Below are 18,533 nucleotides of genomic sequence, written 5' to 3' on the forward strand. Positions count from 1 at the left end.
CCATTTGAAGGAAAAATTCCTTCATTCAAGGACATCGTTTGTAAGATGTATCAACAAATGGCAGCCTGTAAAACACCTGGTCTATTGTGCAATGCTTAATTACTAATCTTCATTGTGCACTCATTATATGCAAAGTACTCTTTTGGATTCTGGGATATGGGGAAGAAGTTGCAAAGATGAATAAGTCCCTCCGTCAAGGAGTTTACATTTTAGTAATCTGGAGAAGATAAAGCAAGCTCTAATAACGAGGTCAACCTAACATAAGAACAGATTACTACAAAGCAAATCCTGAACTTATATCCCATCTTTTCCTCTAAAAAAGAGTTTGTGGTCCTAAAAAAATTATGCTCTGTATGATGCAACACCACAATTCACGGTCTGAACTACATTTGCAGTCGCCAGAAGATGTCCTCAACCACACCCTGCATACTGATCACACAGACTGCTACCTGGTTTTAGCTGAAGACTTTCAAATGAAATTTTTTTCTGTGTCTCTGTTTCTCACTGGCTTTTTGGGAAAAGACCAGTGAGGAAAGGGAATGGTAGGTTATTTTTTATAAGTACACTTTCACTTTCATCATCATTATTATTATTTTCAAGCCTGGCTTTTAAAAGTCTGGGAGGCAGAGGAGAAAAAGTTGATGACAGAAGAGGTTTCCGGGGAGGCTACCAGCAGGTGGCGCTTGTCTCCTCCTCCGAGGTTACAATGCTGGACTCACCCTAGAATCCTGTGGGACTCAAGGGCTGCGTACTACGCACGCAGTCAATGCAAATGACATAGATCACGCGGTACTTAAGATCCAGCCTGGTGCTCAGGCCACCACCTTTCTGCATCACCACTTAAAAAACCGCCTCCTCTACTTCAAGGGTTGAATTATTTTCGTACTGACCCGCATCCTTACTTCCCCTAGCTAAGTTGCTCACACGGACGCTGCTCAAGCCTCGGGTATAGAGCAAAAATAAAGGCCCTAGAGAGTTGGAGCCAAAACTTCGGAAAGGAGTGGGACTTCATTAATCTTCCAGCTGGTCTGCTCTTATGGTGTCAGATGTTCTGTCGCCCCTGGTGTGCCAGCGTTGGTCTGGGCAGAACATGAATTCGCTTGCAGGCGGACACATCAGCTCCCATGCCCCACAGGGGCTAAATGAAGCGCACGAGGACACCCTGACGGCACCTGTGCGCAGGCTCCAACTGTGACTGAGTTATTGGCTAGTTGGGGTCACTGACTTTCTGACCTTTCCAGCCCCACCCAATTCTGGGCTCAGACAGCCACAGCCAGCCCCTCTTCCTCATAGGACAATGGGTTCTGTCCACCATAAAAACGACCTGCATTTTGAAAAGTCTTTCCTTTCTGTGTCTGTAGTTTTCTGCCGTCGCTCAGAAAACCCTCTGCTTTACTCCTATTTGTTTGCGGCGAGGTGCGGCCCAGGAGGGCGTTTACAGGAAGGAGGGCAACCCTAGAGTCTGAAGGCTCTACTTTCAAACCCAGCTCCGCCTCTGACTGCATGGGTGAACTCAGACGAGTTTCTTAACTTCCTCTGTGGCCTGGGGGAAACAATTTTTCCGCTCACGGGGTCTCTGGATTAATGAGATCACGCATGCAGACCACCTGGACCAGCGACTGGCTCGTCGTAGGTGCCCAAATGCCAGGGGTCGTCTGTTGGCCCTGACCCCACAGTGAAAAACTGCCTTTCGGGGAACTCTGGGTCAAAGAACCAGAATAATTTGCAAAATTGAGATAACCTCTCACCTCCCCGTGATCTCACGGCGTCCAGCCCCCCACGTCCCCGGATAGCCGGGCCGAGCGCGGGGAAGCAGCAGGGCCAGCGCGTGCGGGCGGCGGAGGAAGACGCGGGGTTGGACAGACGGCTCTCGGTAGGAGGAGGAGAGAGCAGGCGGCGGAGGAGGGGAGAGCAAGCGGCGGAGGAGGGGAGAGCCGCCTAGAGGAGGGAGCAGAGGCGGGAGGAGACACATGCGCGCTGCCTGCCGCCGCCGCCGCCGCCACCGTCCTGAGCTTGCCAGGGACAGGAAAGCTTCGAGACCGAGCTGCCACCGCCGCCTCCGCTTCTGCCTCCCCACCCCCATTCTGCGCGCCTCCCACACCCTCTTCCCCTTCTTCCAGCATCTCTCGGTGGAGCACTGCAGGAACTCGGCCCGGGCTGCCGTCTCCCCGACCCGGGGGAAAGCTGTGACCCCCCCGCAGGAGCGGCGGGGCGGGGTGGGGGGCCCGGGAGAAGATGGCGACGCCGGGAAGCGAACCCCAACCTTTCGTCCCTGCCCTGTCAGTGGCTACTCTGCACCCCCATCATCATCCCCCCCACCACCACCATCAGCACCACGGAGGAGCCGGAGCCAGCGGCGGGGCCGGAGGAGGCGGCGGCGGCGGCGGCGGGGGCTTCAACCTGCCCTTGAACCGGGGGCTGGAGCGCGCGCTGGAGGAAGCGGCCAACTCCGGGGGGTTGAACCTCAGTGCTAGGAAACTGAAGGAATTTCCCAGGACGGCGGCCCCCGCGCACGACCTCTCGGACACGGTGCAGGCAGGTGAGAGAGGGCCGAGGGCGGGCAGTGGGCGTGGGTGGCTGTCTGGCTGGCTGTCGTCCCTTCCCCGACGCGGTGGCCAGTCTGAGATTTGGCCTTGCTGAGGGACCAGCGGCCCGTGCTCTCCCGAGGAAGGGACCCGCGTGGGCGCTGCGGCGCCGGGAGAGCCGGGCTGCTCCGGGCCGCTCGGCCCGCTAGCGTGTGGGAGCGCGTGGGTCTCCGGCTCTCCACCCGCGGCGGCCGTGTGGGGGAAGTGGCCGCCGGGCTGGGGCTTGCGGGCGCGCCCGGTGCGCGCAGTGGAAGTGGGAGGTTTCAGGCGGCCGCGGCCGCTTTCTGGGCCCCGCGTAGGGACTGGGAACCCGGCCGCGGTGTCTGCGCCTCCGCTTTTCGTCGAGGCGTCGCCCGTCCTGGTGGGGAAACCCAGACAAAGGTGGCGCGCCCTCCGCCGACCCCAGGGCATCGGCGCGGTGCCGCGAGGCCCCCGCGGCGACATCACTGAGCGCTCCAGCAACTTGGTGCCGACTGCGAGGAGGTGCCGAGGCTTCTCCTTCCTGCGCCTGTGCGAGGAAGGAGCGGCCGCCGAATCGCAGCGAACCCAAATCGCCGCCACTTTGCTGGGTGGTCGGCTCCCCGGTTCTTTGCCTCTAGCTAACCGCCTACGCGGTTTGGTTCCTGCCACCGAGGCTACCTAGCTCTCAGTAACCCGATCTTTGCGGGGGCCCCGGAAGAGACGGCATGGCATATTAAAAAAAAAAAAAAAAAGTAATTAAAGTGAGCCGGTTTTCCTTCGTGAGCCGGACAAGTTGCAACTCGCGCCAGTGAGCATACAGCGTTTTCAAGTTATGTCATGTGTTGACATATTTCTGAGAGGTCTGCTTTCTCTTTGGTAGTTGGAGTTACTGGAGTGGGATCTATAAACAGGAAGGAGGCTGATGGAATGCGATTCAGGCCTTGGGATCCCTACAGAACTGACTCGGTTCCCGACCGTCCGGTTTCAGCTCCTTGGGGGAGGGTTTGTATCTTGGCAAGCGCCCAGCATTTCCCAGAGCAGTGGGTGCCCCGTATTGGAACCACCGCCCAGACCTCGTGGCTGTCATCACATCAAGGGCCGAGTGTCAGACCCCTAGGATCCTGGACGGCTTGACTGTCAGCTGCAGATCTCCCAGTTTCCTCTCCTGCGGGAAGAGGGGTTCGGGGGAGGGGGCAGACGGTTGCCTTTTGGAGCTTGGTTTCTAGTGCTCCCCTCCTTTAGTTCAATAAACTTTTATTGAGTCCTAACGAATATTTTGACAGAGTTCTGAGTTCACTGGAGGCAAAAAGGGCTCTTAAGGGTCATTAAACTTTGTAATTTGGATTCAGGGATAGTCAGGAATGGGCATAAAGGAGGGAGTTTCCAGAGTCGAGCTGTCAACAGCTGGGGAGTCTCTTGATAGGACTTCTTAGTTGAATTTTCTCAAGTGGAAGTTATTCCAAGAATTGCCTGAATCATTAACTTAAAAAAAAAATCCGTTGTTAAGTTCGACTTCCCTTTTGCTATAGAGTGTACAGTGAGCTGTGGAAGGATTGGATATGACTGCAGAAAATGGAGCTGGCATGACCAATAATAATATGTGTCTGTCGTTCAGGATGGAGGCATTGAAAGTTGTTCTTCTAATTCAGTTAGGCTGACGTTTATTTCAAGATGGGTGAACTGCTCTGTTGGTATTTCTTTGAGAAGACCCGCGCTTTTTAAAAATAATTAATTTTTTTGGGCTGCGTTGGGTCTTCGTTGCTGCCTGGGCTTTCTCTAGTTGAAGCGAGCGGGGGCTACTCTTCGTTGTGGTGCACGGGCTTCTCATTGTGGTGGCTTCTCTTGTTACAGAGCACGGGCTCTAGGGCCCGCGGGCTTCAGTAGTTGTGACTCAGGGGCTTAGTTGCTCCAGGATATGTGGGATCTTCCCTGACCAGGGCTCGAACCAGTGTGCCCTGCATTGGCAGGCGGATTCACAACCACTGCGCCACCAGAGAAGCCCAAGACCTGTGCTTTTAAAAGCAGAGACCATCTCTTTCAGTGAAGGCCTTACCATGTGAGGCATGGCAATGCTTAAAAATATTCTGTTCTCTCTTGCTTGCTTGTGGCGAGCTGTGGTTGTGAGTTCCGCAGGTTTTACAATTATGAACCTCACTTGCGCGTGTTTGATGCTCAGAAAATTCTAACTAGTTAAAACTTGGAGACTTAACTCGCCGTCAAAAAAGGCAGTGTTCTGTATCTCAGTTGTATCGTCAATAATATACTGGTTTTGATATTGTACTATAATTTTGCAAAATGTTCCCATGGGGGAAACTGGGTAAAGGGTACATGGGATCTCTCTATCATTTCTTACAAGTGTATGTCAATCCACAATTATCTCAAAATAAACAGTTTAATTTAAAAAAAAAAAAAGAAGGCAGTGTTAATTATGGGAGGGGGAGTGTCACCGAAGTTTGTAGAAAGTTAGGAAAACCCTATAAAGATAAAGAGAATTCAATGTAGACAGCTATTTTACATGAAATTGCAGTACCTGAATGTGTTAAAGAGTTGCTTTTGCAAAAACATTTTCGCCTCAGGTCAAAACTGGGTGTAAACCAAATGTATTCTGCCCTTTGTTCTATTTACCGAGCACTGTTCCTTATTTGGAAGAGCAAAAGTCAAAATAAAGCAAGAGTTAAAATTACCTCCATTTGCACAGTGTTGACATTTCCTGCATATAAAGAGTTCTAGTAGAGTGGAGTGTATGAACAGTAACATATACAATAAAGACAGTGGTTTCTCTGGGGTTAAAATTTAGTTTACAGAGTATCTCTTAAGATCAGAAGGACATATGAAGATCCTTAAAGACCTAAGATGTAAAGTGGACTTTTTCATAAATTTTGGAAGACAGCGAGTGACATAGAAAGCTTTCTCTCACTGTTCAGTTGTATAATACAGACCATTTGGTTTATGCCTTGTAAAAGTAACTCTTCTGGAAGCCACCTAAGCAGAACTGCACTCTTGGGCAATGTAGCTTATCTGGACAGGAGTTGTGAAAACCCAGATGCAAACACAAAAATATAGAGGCCCTGGGCTGCTCAGTAGATGTTTAAGCTCTGTCAATCAAGTGCATACATACTTTTCATAGGAAAAAAGCTCTCAGGCTCTCCCCCTCCCTTTGAGCCTATCGATTTACTCATATTTGAGTGAAAATAGTTTGGTTGTGTCAGGGTCTAGTCTTTTTGCAGGTGAGAAGGGGAAAGAAAGGCTGATCCACGCAGGTGTGGTGGCACAGGTGATACTGGCTGAATGGGAGAAACCTGAACAAAAGAGCCACGATAAGCACTGGGTGTGTGCCCTGCATTATCCTGCCCGGTCCTCGCTAGAAGCTATTCAGATCCTCATGTACAGCTGGAGAGAGTTGAGTAATAGATACTGAAGATCATAGCCCTACTTAATAGCCCTACTTAAATGGTGAATCAGGGATTGAACCCTGATGGTTTCAGTCTAGTGTATATGTTCTTTTTTTTTCTGCGTTGGGTCTTCGTTGCTGTGTGCGGGCTTTCTCTAGTTGCGGCGAGCAGGGGCTACTCTTCGTTGCGGTGCGCGGGCTTCTCATTGCGGTGGCTTCTTTTGTTGCGGAGCACGGGCTCTAGGCGCGCGGGCTTCAGTAGTTGCAGCACGTGGGCTCAGTAGTTGTGGCTCGCGAGCTCTAGAGCGCAGGCTCAGTAGTTGTGGCTCACGGGCTTAGTTGCTCCGCGGCATGTGGGATCTTCCCGGACCAGGGCTCGAACCCGTGTTCCCTGCATTGGCAGGCGGATTCTTAACCACTGCACCACCAGGGAAGTCCCTAGTGTATATGTTCTTGACCATATTCTTGTTAATCAGGGAAGGGGTGGAGAGGAGCAGAATCTGGGAGGGTATCTGGAGATTCATTCAACCAACATTCATTCTGCAAGTACCCACCAAGCACCGCTAAGTGCCAGGCACTGTTCTAAGCACTAGGGTTACAGCAGGGACCAACAGAGAATCCCTGTATCCCTTCTGATGGAGTTTTCATTCTAGTTGGAGGTGGGTGAGGAGATAAATGAAGAAGTAGATTTTGCAGGTTGAGTAGGAAGAGTTATACTTCTAATATCTTTGTTTAGAAGTATACATGCTGCTTTGTATTAAAGATGACTTATAGCAGCTTGTAACAACAACGGCACAAACGATGACTAGTAATAAATATCAACTGAAGCAGAAAATCTGCCCGATAAAAAGAAGTACACAGATATGTGCATCAGGAAAGCAAACTTTTTTTTTCTAGTGCTGATTTTTTTTTTTTTTTTTTTGGGCTGCATTTGGTCTTCGTTGCTGCGCGTGGGCTTTCTCTAATTGTGGCGAGCGGGGGCTACTCTTCGTTGCGGTGCGCGGGCTTCTCATTCTCTTGTTGTGGAGCACGGGCTCTAGGTGCATGGGCTTCAGTAGTTGTGCCACGTGGGCTCAGTAGTTGTGGCTCTCGGGCTCTAGAGCACAGGCTCAGTAGTTGTGGCGCACAGGCTTAGTTGCTCTGTGGCATGTGGGATCTTCCAGGACCAGGGCTCGAACCCATGTCCCCTGCTTTGGCAGATGGATTCTTAACCACTGCGCCACCAGGGAAGTCCCTAGTGCTGATATTTTAAATAGTGTCATTTTGGGATAAGGAAGTTCCAAAGGGTGTTTGTATGACAAATAAAGCAGATTGAAAAGAGGAGTAAGAAAAGAAAGCGTCTGTCTCAGGCTGATTGCAGGAGGTCCTGGAAAATGAAAAGGAAGCTCTTGGATTTGATGTGCAGAACAGTTGTTGAAAGTTGGTCTCATTAAGGAGAGGGAGGGGTGTGTCATTGCCAATATCGTTTTGGGGTGGCTTGAAGCAGAAAAGTCTATATGGGAAATGAAGGGCTTCCCCAGCGCGGGGGACAAATACTCATCGAGGTCCTGTATGTGCCAGTGCAGGTGCTGGAGGAGGTGCAAAGTGTAAGACACGACAGGAGCGCCACGACAGGTCCAGGAAGCCACGGGACTCTCAAGGCAGGTCAAGGTGAGATGCCAATAGCGTAGATAGACGTTGCAAAATTCAGGAACTAAAAGGCCATTTCAGTTAAATGGGTTAGGAAAGACTCATGGCAGAGGTGGGATTTGGGTCAGGTTTTGTAGGATGGCTAGGTTTCGGATGGAAGTGCACATGCATATTCTGTGGTGGGAAAGATGGTTTGAACGTGTGGAGTGAGAACCTGACAGCCTAAGACTTGCTGAGAATAAAACAGTAAGAGAGGGCATTCAGGCCTGTGCCTCTGGTCACATTCTCCCACCCCACTGTCACCATGTAATGAGGTAACAGCACAGGGCTCTTAGGACCCTTTGAGGATGCTGGGAATGGCTGAGGCCTGGGCTATGTCAGCCTGTGGGACTAATGCCCTAGTCTGTCTGAGATACCTCTCTCCAGTGTCTACAGAAGCAAAAAATCTTCTCTGAGATTTGTGGGCAGGCTTATCTGCTGAAGCCTGACTTTCCCCCACCCCACTCCCATCCTGTAGCAACCGAATCCTTGGGATAGTAGCACCCTTTAGTCATTGGGATGCACCCAGGACTTGGTGATATCTGTTTGGTCTCAAAAACCATTCCATTTCGGTCATAAAGATTTTTCATTACAAATGTGATGAAACTTGAAATCCCATGTGTTTTCGTAGAACGTGTGTTCTTTTATAGTTATATCTTGTTTCAAATTATGTTTCTGCTATTGACTTAAATTCATTAGTCATTGCTGTAATGATTGTTTATTGTGGTAGTCATTATTTAAATGGCTATGTTAATGACATATATTCTGAATACTTCATAAGCAATGAGTCACATCCTTTTCCTTCCTATTATTATTTTTTTCCTGTTGATCAGTTTCAGTGCAGAGGACTTCTAATAGTAAAAGCTGTTAGAACTACTAAGACTCCATATATATGGTGTCTCTGAACCATATGCAGATGTGCTCTTCCACGTTTCTGTTTGTGGCGGAAACAGTCTCCACAAACATACCTCTATTCTCATTGCTTGCATTACGGGCTGCTCTTTATTGAAAAGGCAGGGGCACACTAATCGTGTTTCTAGAATAACAGCGTACAACCATAGGCAACAAAACCTCTGGGGATTTTTGATCTGTGCCAGTTTATAAGGTCAGCCTATGGTTTGACCTTCATCATTGAAAGGATTCTACCGGATTGTTTGTCAGTCACTGCGACATCGTATTTGATTTTTGGTGAGCGTATGTTATTAGGCAAAAATTTGGCACACCCCACTGTTTAAAATTTTTAACTTCGATTGTTGACTAAGTTGTTTTTTTTTTTTGAGTTTTGTCGCAAACTTAAATTTTTCATGCTGTGGTTTAGCAGTTCTTTGGTGTAAGCATTTAAAGGGTAGATACCTTTTGAAATCCATGTTGGTGTTGATCAGTGCAGAGGTTAATTTCCTTTTGCTCTTGCTGTCCTACTGGTGTGAACAAAGGCTTTTTCTGTCCTGTTACTCAACTTCATCATTACTTATTTAAGCATAAGTTGTTTCCTTCTTTTGTGTGTACTTTTCTATTTTTCCCCTTTTTCATATCTATCTGTCTATCTACCTACCTACCTATATCTGTCTATATCTATAGGTGTATCTATTTACTTATGTCTATAGGTATATTTATATACTTGTATTTATAGGTATATATCTATATCTATATAAATTTATGTAGGTGTGTGACTTGCTTAACCAAAAAAGAAAGCCCAATTATATTTGCATATCTGATGCCTTTATTTATGTATAATTTATAGGAAGTCTAGAGGCATCTCTTATTGCTGCAGTTCTTTTGTTGCATGAAAGTGTTTTTTTTGCACCAAAATTTTCATTTGCTCTATAAATTTCTATAGATAGAGATATAGTTATAAAGATGTTTTATCTTTAGGCTGGGCAGCATTTACTTTCTCTTCATCTCTTCCCAGAGTCATCTCCCCCCAGGTGCTGTATTGAGTATGCTTTTCCAGAGACTTGGCAATTTAAATGGCAGAAATGCTATGAACTCTATTTAAGGTGCTTATGGGTTCATCAGTCAGACCACATGACTTGAACTTTTGTCTGTGCCTCACAAAAACCTGTCTGTGATGCTGCTTTCCAGATTTGGTTTAGCTTTTTGGAAAATTAGACTTCTGCCTTAGAAAGACATCGGGGAAAACTGGCCTGGGCTTTGATCTGGTACTGCCGTCAAGATTACCATTTGTGAACTCTTTCAGTGACTGTGTCACTTGTTGGAATTAAGGTAATTTGGTGTTAATTGCAGTGTTTATTTCAAATATAAAATTATCATCTATCATAAAAGGCTTAAGGATGTAAGACCCAAAACCCAGCTATATTTACATATCTGATGCCTTTATTTATGTATAATTTATAGGAAGTCTAGAGGCCTCTGCTACCGCTGCTGTTTTTTTGTGGTGTGGAAGTCTTTTTGCCGCAGAATTTTCAGCTGCTGTTATATTTCAGACGAGTTTTTGTGTGTGTCTTGTGAATTGTTTAACGAAAAAAGAAAAAAAAAGCAAGAAAGAAAAGAAAAAATAAGAAAAGTCAGGATTCCATGTAAGCCTTAGTTCAGGAAAACTAGGCCTGCCAATAAAGACGCAAGCTTGAAGCATGTCTGTGTTTTCTTCATCTTAATTTCAGAGTTCAGTCGTATTGCTTCCATAAACTGTAGTAAGAAGTCATACATTTGGAAACCATCTGTTCCCACAGAGTAATTCAAAAATCGAGTGAGACTGTTTACATGAACAGAAAATTGAGGAGCTGTGAGAATGTGGCTTCTCTTGCTTCTACTCCAGCAAGGCAGTAGGAGGGAAATGCCTTTATAGTTGGATTTCTGTGCGCTCGCACTTTTTCCCATCCCTATCCTCCTTCACTGACCGTAGAGGAGGAGTATAGGGGGGACAAAAAAAATCAGAGAACAACAGTGTTTGACTTGCATCACAGAAACATTTTATTTTTTTGCTTGATGAGACATTATTGCTCTTGTGTTAATATGATGTTGATAACTGAGCCAGCTTGACTTATGGTACCTGGAACTTTTCCAGGAATTTTTTTTTTTTTTTTTAAATTTTTGGCATTCGTCTTCATTTTTTGTTGTTATATATAGAAATGATTATTTTATATAAATTTATTTTATTTATTTATTTTTGGTTGCATTGGGTCTTCGTTGCTGCGTTCGGGCTTTCTCTAGTTGTGGCGAGCGGGGGCTGCTCTTTGTTGCGGTGCATGGGCTTCTCATTGCAGTGGCTTCTCTTATTGCGGAGCATGGGCTCTAGGCGCGCGGGCTTCAGTAGTTATGGTACGCGGGCTCAGTAGTTGTGGCTCGCGGGCTCTAGAGTGCAGGCTCAGTAGTTGTGGCGCACGGGCTTCAGTAGTTATGGTACGCGGGCTCAGTAGTTGTGGCTCACGGGCTCTAGAGTGCGGGCTCAGTAGTTGTGGTGCACGGGCTTAGTTGCTCCGTGGCATGTGGGATCTTCCCGGACCAGGGCTCGAACCCGTGTCTCCTGCATTGGCAGGCGATTCTTAACCACTGTGCCACCAGGGAAGTCCCTCCAAGATATTTTAAGTCACCAAGGTCAGGCTTTATAATTTTGGAATCTGCCTTGATACTCACTTTCTTCCTTTTGCTGTATTTTCTCAGTCTCTTTGCTGGAGGGGCCCTAAGACCGTGTGACTTGAAGCAGAGCCGGGATCCCTCTGGCTCAGTGAGCCTTGAATTTCCCCTTCACTGTTCTCCCCAGATGGGCAGAGAGAGGCCCCATTTTAGTTTTCTTAATCTTCTGGCTTCTCCTGTGGCCTTGCTTTTGACAGCTGACCCCTGCAGCGCAGGCCATGGAGTTTTGCTACTCAGTGTATTTCCCTAACGTTCTTTCCTATTTTTTGATGTTGGTGCCGTACAGTGTTACGAGTAGCATCAACGCATCTGACCTGGTTCCATCAGCTTGTTTCTGATTTGACGCACTTTAGCTCTGCGGGCAACAGTGACAATTTCAAAGATAGCATCACCGGCAGACTGCCTGACTTGGCCTTCCTTTAGATTGCCTTCGTTTTGCTTTTCCAGGTCATTTCCCTCACTTTGCCCTCCTCCCTGCCCTGGAAGAGTCTCCTTAACCATGCTCCTATTTTATCCAGTCCCCAGCCTACTCCAGACACGGGCCTCCCTGCCGTCCCTTCCTTGCAGATCTGAGCACTGAATCAGGCATAGCTTTAAGGCACTTTTGCATTATTTCCTTATGGCATTTTTTGTTAATTATTGCCTTCTTCTTTGGTGCTTTCCCCAGGTTTCAGCTTTTTCCTCCTTCGCTGGCCTGTGAGGTCTGGCTAGGCAGGGGTTTTTCCTTATTTTCGTATGTGCCCTTCATGCCTGTCACAGAAAATGCTAGATTAACATCAGTGCACTGTTCTTTTTGTTTTTTTTAAAAGATGTTTTCTGGCTTTATTTATTTATTTATTTTTGGCTGTGTTGGGTCTTCATTTCTGTGTGAGGGCTTTCTCTAGCTGCGGCAAGTGGGGGCCACTCTTCATCGCGGTGCGCGGGCCTCTCACTATCGCGGCCTCTCTTGTTGCGGAGCACAGGCTCCAGACGCGCAGGGTCAGTAGTTGTGGCTCACGGGCCTAGTTGCTCCGCGGCATGTGGGATCTTCCCAGACCAGGGCTCGAACCCGTGTCCCCTGCATTGGCAGGCAGATTCTCAACCACTGCGCCACCAGGGAAACCCCAGTGCGCTGTTCTGTCTCCTCTTTCCTACTCACAGCCCTCTCTTAGTCCCTACACTCTCAACATCATCTTGGATCTGCCACTATGCACAGTTTGCTGATCTGTTGCCTTTTTTTTTTCAGTGCTGACCTTATTTTTTTTCACATGACACCTTTTTGCTTCTCAGCATCACCCACTGTATTAGTTGGCTCGGGTTGCATAACAAAATACCACAGACTTGGGGGCTTAAACACCAGAAATTTATTTCCTCCCAGTTCTGGAGGCTGAGTCCAAAGTCAGGGTGTCAGCGGGGCTGGTTTCTCCCGAGGCGTCTCTCCTTCGCTTGTCAATGGCCAGCCTCCCTGTGTGTTCCCATGGCCCTTCCTCTGTGCCTGAGAATCCCTGGTGTCTCTTTGTGAGTCCAGATTTCCTCTTCTTATACAGACACCAGTCACACCGAATTAGGGCCCACCCGTAACCTACTCATTTAACCTGAAGTACCACTTGAAAGGCCTAATCTCCAAATAAGTCACATTCTGAGGGACTGAGGGATAGGGCTTCTAGGCATGAATTTAGGGGGACACGATTCAGCCCAGCACGCACTCCCTCTGGTGTTGCTGGTAGCTAGCTACTGTTCCTCCCCCAGCCTGGATACAGTGACTTTGTGCTGTGCAAGTCTGCCCTCCCATGAGGCCCGAGGCAGGCCTGTCTTATTCACCACTCCATCCCCAGGACCCAGCACGACGCCATGCTCATCCCGCCTGGGTGCGAGGTAGACCCTCAGTAAATGTTACTGAGCACATTATGTGCTGTGAAAGGGGAAGGGGCCACATTCAGACTTAAAAATGGGTGACTCTGGCTAGTCTGGGCCCCCCTTCTCCCCACCATCTCTTACAAATTTAGAACCTTCTTTTTGGTGGTTGGTGGGTCCCCAGAGTTATTCTTTCTCAACAGTACTAAAAAGAAAGATAAGATTGCTTTCTTCAACATTTGCAAGTGTTTGATAAGCCAGGTTACATCCGGAGGTAGAGTTATCCTGACTTCTGAAGGGGATGGGTGGAATTTTATTGTATCAAATATTGCTTGAAATTAACAAGTAAAGTGAAAGTAAACAGTTTTTGAGTACCTATCATGTATAGGAGCTGTGGATGATTAAAAAAATTAGAGACATAGTTCTACAGTACATACTTTGCAGAATTGCATAAGGATTAAAGAAATAACATATTTGAAAGTACTATACATGTATAGTATTCTCATTAACAAGTGTCTTTTCCAGATAAAGCCTTTCAGTCTGTCTTCCATCTTGTGTAGATTAGAGGTTAAACGTCAGCTTTCTTGAGCCTCAAAGACCTGGGTCCAAATCTTGGCTTTGTCGATTGTAAACTGTGTTACTCTGACCAGATAACTTAAACCCCGAGTATCAGTTTTCTGTAAACTGATGTCAGCTATAAAATGGGAACAATACGTACTTAGCTGAGTTGTGAGAACAATGATTATAAGAACAATAGATAACATTTGTCAAGTGCTGTCTCTGTGCCAGGCATTCCTCCAAGTGCTTTATATGTTAATATATATATTAAATATATGTAATATATACATTATCTCATTTAATTCTTGCTGAGTGTTCTGTTTTAACTGTAGTAGGAGCTCAGTAATTCCTAACTCTTCCAGCTGTTAGCTAGGTTCCACTCAACCACCTGTATCTGGTTGAAATTCATCTGCCTCTGAAATCCCTTTCTTGACCATTGTAGCCTGAAGAGGGAGTTTAGATATCTAGAAGCCACCCATTCACATCTCTCCCTCATTTAATAGCTGAGGACACAGAGGCTCAGAGAGCTTAAGCCCCTTGCGCAAGGTCACACAGCAGGGCAGTGGGCAACTCCCAGCAGAGGGCTGTTTCTGTGGAGCCAGGAGGCTACATCGGATGGACGGAAGACCTCCCTCCCTCCATAGACTTCTCAGGTCAGCCCCACCCAGACCAGCCACGAGGAAGGTCCCTAAAAGAAAAAATACTGTGAAACCTTTAATAACATGTGGTCCAAAGCTGGGGAGAATAAGATAGAAAACTAAGAGTGGTTACAGATTAAATGTGTTAGTTCAGGATTTTACTGCATGTGGTTTGGAGGACATGCATGGGCTCCGTGTAAATTGGCTCCCAAGTACTAAAAGGCGTGTTGGGAAGTCCCACCCAGACGCACCACCTGGAGGTCCACAGCCGCCTATCATAGCAAAGGGTTTTCTTAGCACTTGGAATACATTTTCCTGTGGAAATACAGTAGTAAGTGGTGGTTTGGTTCCGCCGCCAGCCCTCTATTTAACCCTAGCAGAGGTGGGCCTTTGTGTTGATGGTGTTTCTTCGGAAACATGTAAGCTCTGTTCTGACAAGGAATTCTGAATCTGGAGATTGTGGCGTCAGGATGTGAAACTCCTGCCTCCTGGGGATAACCCTCTCCCCTGCGGCCATTCCTACCCGATGTCAGAAAGTTCCCCTCCCTTCTAGGCCCCTTGGTCAGTGGGCCCAGCAGGCTGGGTGTCCCTTCCCCCTGATGTGGGGAGCAAGGGTTGGCAGAAGTTGGGGGTCAGCTCTGGGACTCAGTGAGGCCTCAGGCCTAAGAGGAGCTGGCCCAGGAGATGCCCCCTGAGGGAGACGGGCAGGGATTTAAACACCTCTCTGCCTAATGGTTGTATTTTTTTTTACGTATTATCTCCCCAACTTATTTATTTTAGACTTTGAAGCAAATTACAGAGTCTCCCTGAACTTCAGGTTTGTAATTTGTTAACAGTGAAAATACTCTTCCCCACTCGGCTGTTGTGAGGAGGTAAGCAGAGTTCAGGTCTGGCTCAGAGCGAGTGGTCCATAGATGTCACTTGCCTTCCTAGATTCCTATGGGGTTATGTGTCATAGTAAAATAATATAACTTCAGTAAAATAAGTAACTGGACATGGTTAGCCTGTCATTGGCATAGTGGCTAAGAGCACACGTGGTTGGGTCTCAGTCCTGGTTCTACCGGGATATGGCTAGTATCTAAGCTCCCTGAGCCTGGTCATACAATGAAGGATAATGATCATAGGATTATTGTGAGGAGGACATGAATGAATATATGTGTAAAGTGCTCAGGTCAATGCCGGGTGTTGACGTTTGCCATTATTATTATTATCGTGGCCAAGCTGCGTGCGGGATCTTACTTCCCCGACCAGGGATTGAACCTGCGCCCCCTGCAGTGGAAGCTTGGAGTCCTAACCACTGGACCGCCAGGGAAACCCCGCCATTATTTATTATTATAATCCATTATCTTTAGAAAAGAGAGTCAATCTTCTAAGGCACAAAAAGACTAAATTCCTAGAAATATTGTGACAGTAATAAAATAATCTTAATATCCAGAAAGCTTCAATATACATGCTTTAAGTATGTGTAAGCATTATATTCTTTTGACAGTCTTTGGAAGGTGATGGAGTAGGTGCTATTTATTCTTCCAGCTCTAAACATTCAGGGCTTACGTGTAAGGAAACCCAAACTAGATGGTGAAATCATTTTCCTTGCGTTATGTTACTAGGAAGTGGTTGAGCCAGGACTGTATCTTCTGAGTTTTTATGTGATTTCCATTCATTCCTCAATATAATAGCTTTCGTAGGTTTGATTTGGTTTCATCAGGACAAAGAAATCCTGAGGGGACAAGGCTGGTAGAGAAGAGCGCTCCCCAGTGGAGAATGGGGAGCGTATTCTGGGGCTACACTGTGTACTCCTGCAAAGGGTGCTGGGACCAAGGCTTGTTTTGGGCCTTGGGATGGAGGGGTAGGAAGGAGGGGGTGGGGCCTCAGAGGACGGCTTGTAGCACAGCTCTCTGCCCTCTGCAAGAGTCCTGCCATGGATTTAAGAACTCTTCCAGATCAGAATAAACAAATTGATCACCTTTGATGCTCTTGGCAAAAGACAATTTGTGAGTCTTTTTATGTTCCCGGCAACTGCTCTGAAGGTGTGTAGCAGATACTTCTCTAAGGAGTGAGAACATGTCTATGAGGAAGCAGAGGTTAAAGAATAAATACTTGGATTTAAACGTATCATTTCTTTTCTCACTGTTTTTCTGGCATCCAGCATTTGTTTTAGACTTTAATCAGAAGTCATTTCATCAAAAGCCTGGTGATAGGTTCAGTATCACCCTGAAGTTACTGACAAGGGAACTGAAAGGGGGATATGGTCTGGGCCCTTCAGGGTATTTCCTCCTTCAACCCTCATAAGGGTTAACCCCTACCCTTGCAAGGTAGGTAGTGTCCTTGGAGCGGAGAAGGAAACATCGGTTAGGCAATCTGAGTACGTTTGTAGAGCCAGTAAGGCCAGAGCTAAAGTTGGGTTCAGAATTCTGGTTGAAGAAGTGCTGGAGTCTCTTGCCATTTAAGGGGAGCAGAATATGCCACCCCAAAATATGCCACATTGGCACATTGATTATTTTGAACCGAAAGTTACTTAAGAAACAGTCAGTGCAGGGACACTGTGGCCTCCTTTGTCTCCCTGAAAGCAGGAAATAAATCTCCTGTGTGAAAGGTACTCTTCCTGTACCAAAGAGGGGTAGAAGGCATTCTTATCACCAGAGATAGGGAATCTAGGGCCGAGAAGGCTGTATAAACAAATTTACATCTTCACTCATTTACCACCCCAAGCTCAAACCCCTTTGTCTTGTCAATTTTTCACAGATTTATTTGTTTATTTATTTTGTCTAAAAGATACAACAGCTGCCTGCTTTGGTCACTTCTTTCAGTATCATATATTTTTGAGCTCCTGTACATAGGGAATTTGTTTTTTTCCTGTTGTTTCATATCAATTTGATTATTAGGCCAGCCGAAGAACCTAAAAGGAAAGAAGGAATTACGTTTTCTTCCTCTATGCCGTGCTCTATTGTAGCGTTAGGGCATATTTAGAGCTGGAAGGACAGATCGGAGGGGGAGATTTTGCAATGAGAATCAAGCCCAGAGCATTTTGATAGGCAGTCCTCGGGGTGAGTTATAGACTGAGGAGTCAGATTCCAGCCTAATGTTATTTCTCTCATTAATCTGAAAGTGGATGCAGGGGACCAAGGTGCATGCCTGGGGAGTTCTAGCCCTATTCCTTACGTATTGCTAGTGGCCAGTTATCAGCTCCATTTCTAAGAACTGTGCTTTCCAGCAAGCAACAGTATTGGTTTTAAAAATCCTCCAACATGTCTATTATTTAAAAATTTAAATAACACTTTCAGGTTTTTAGTTTTGGTGTAAAATTTTGTTAGACTTTATAATACGTAACTTATTTGAACAGCCTATTTAAAATTTACTTTATTTTATTCCCTCCATTGAGAAATGAATGAATAGCCATTGGGTGAGTGACCAGGTAGTTTACTTTCTAGACCATTCCCTCTGTAACACAAGTGCTTACATTCTCAAAGTTGTTTTTTTGAGTAATAATCATTGAGTCAATTTCTAATGCATTTTATATTGTCATGAAGATCCTTCAATGCATTCATTAATTGCTTTTAAAATCTTATAAATGAAATAGCACAGCAGCCCATTTTGGCTAAAATGGCAGCACAGTTTATGGCTAAATAACCAAAATTTTTTGTGTTTATGCAAATTGATCTAATTCAAAGGAATCTGATTGTGCAATTGAAGGCAAATAGACCTCTCTTTGTGCAGTTCCGTTGGAGGTGAGGATGATAATCTCTGCATGCAATTTAAGGCAATTATGTGTATTTTTCTGTCTTTAGGAAGCCTGGATAAATCAAAGTTAATTTTAGTTGTACCAGCCCTTCCAGTGGCTATAGTCTTGTAATAAACTCTTAACCGTGGTTTGTTCAGATATTTGCATTTAATGCTTTCTTGTGTCCGTGCAGTACTTTAAAGGGTGCCATGCCATAACTTTACGAGTGTTAATGAGCCAAAGTCTGATCTGTTTTATGAAATTCATTTGGCAGCTGTGAAGACTTGCTGTTGCTTCCCTACCCCCCGCCCCCAAAAGTCCTTGGAATCAGTATGTTAATGAAGACTTGGTATCTCAATATGAAATTTGCACAGTGGGAGTTCCGAGGTAATGTGCCCTGACAGAGCCCTTAATGTCTGCCTCTTAGGGAGTGAATGACAAAGACAGGATAGGCCAGCTAAGTGCTTTCACAGTCAGGCTGCCTGGGTCTTTCTAAAGTTGGTTTATGTCTTCAGTGTGTGCACTCTCTGTGTCTCAGTGTCTTAGAAATCTCTCTTCTGTCAGGCAGGCCTTGTTGTTTGTGATCT

At 46.3% G+C, this 18,533-nt stretch overlaps 1 protein-coding gene across 2 annotated transcripts in view; it reads left to right on the forward strand.

Annotated features, from left to right (window-relative positions):
• Nucleotides 1–1,460: 1,460 nt before the first annotated feature.
• The window catches only part of LRCH1 (leucine rich repeats and calponin homology domain containing 1), a 189,304-nt gene continuing 172,231 nt past the window's right edge, over nucleotides 1,461–18,533 (forward strand). Inside the window, exon 1 of one of the 2 annotated variants that reach the window (XM_061170597.1) lies at nucleotides 1,461–2,539. In XM_061170597.1, coding sequence (XP_061026580.1) covers nucleotides 2,236–2,539 — 304 coding nt within the window. In that variant the 5' untranslated portion in view covers nucleotides 1,461–2,235. The remainder of the gene's footprint in view (nucleotides 2,540–18,533) is intronic. The other variant, XM_061170596.1, reaches the window with a different exon arrangement.

This window comes from Eubalaena glacialis, chromosome 16 (assembly GCF_028564815.1).
Source record: "Eubalaena glacialis isolate mEubGla1 chromosome 16, mEubGla1.1.hap2.+ XY, whole genome shotgun sequence".
In the NCBI taxonomy this organism is placed as follows: domain Eukaryota; kingdom Metazoa; phylum Chordata; class Mammalia; order Artiodactyla; family Balaenidae; genus Eubalaena; species Eubalaena glacialis.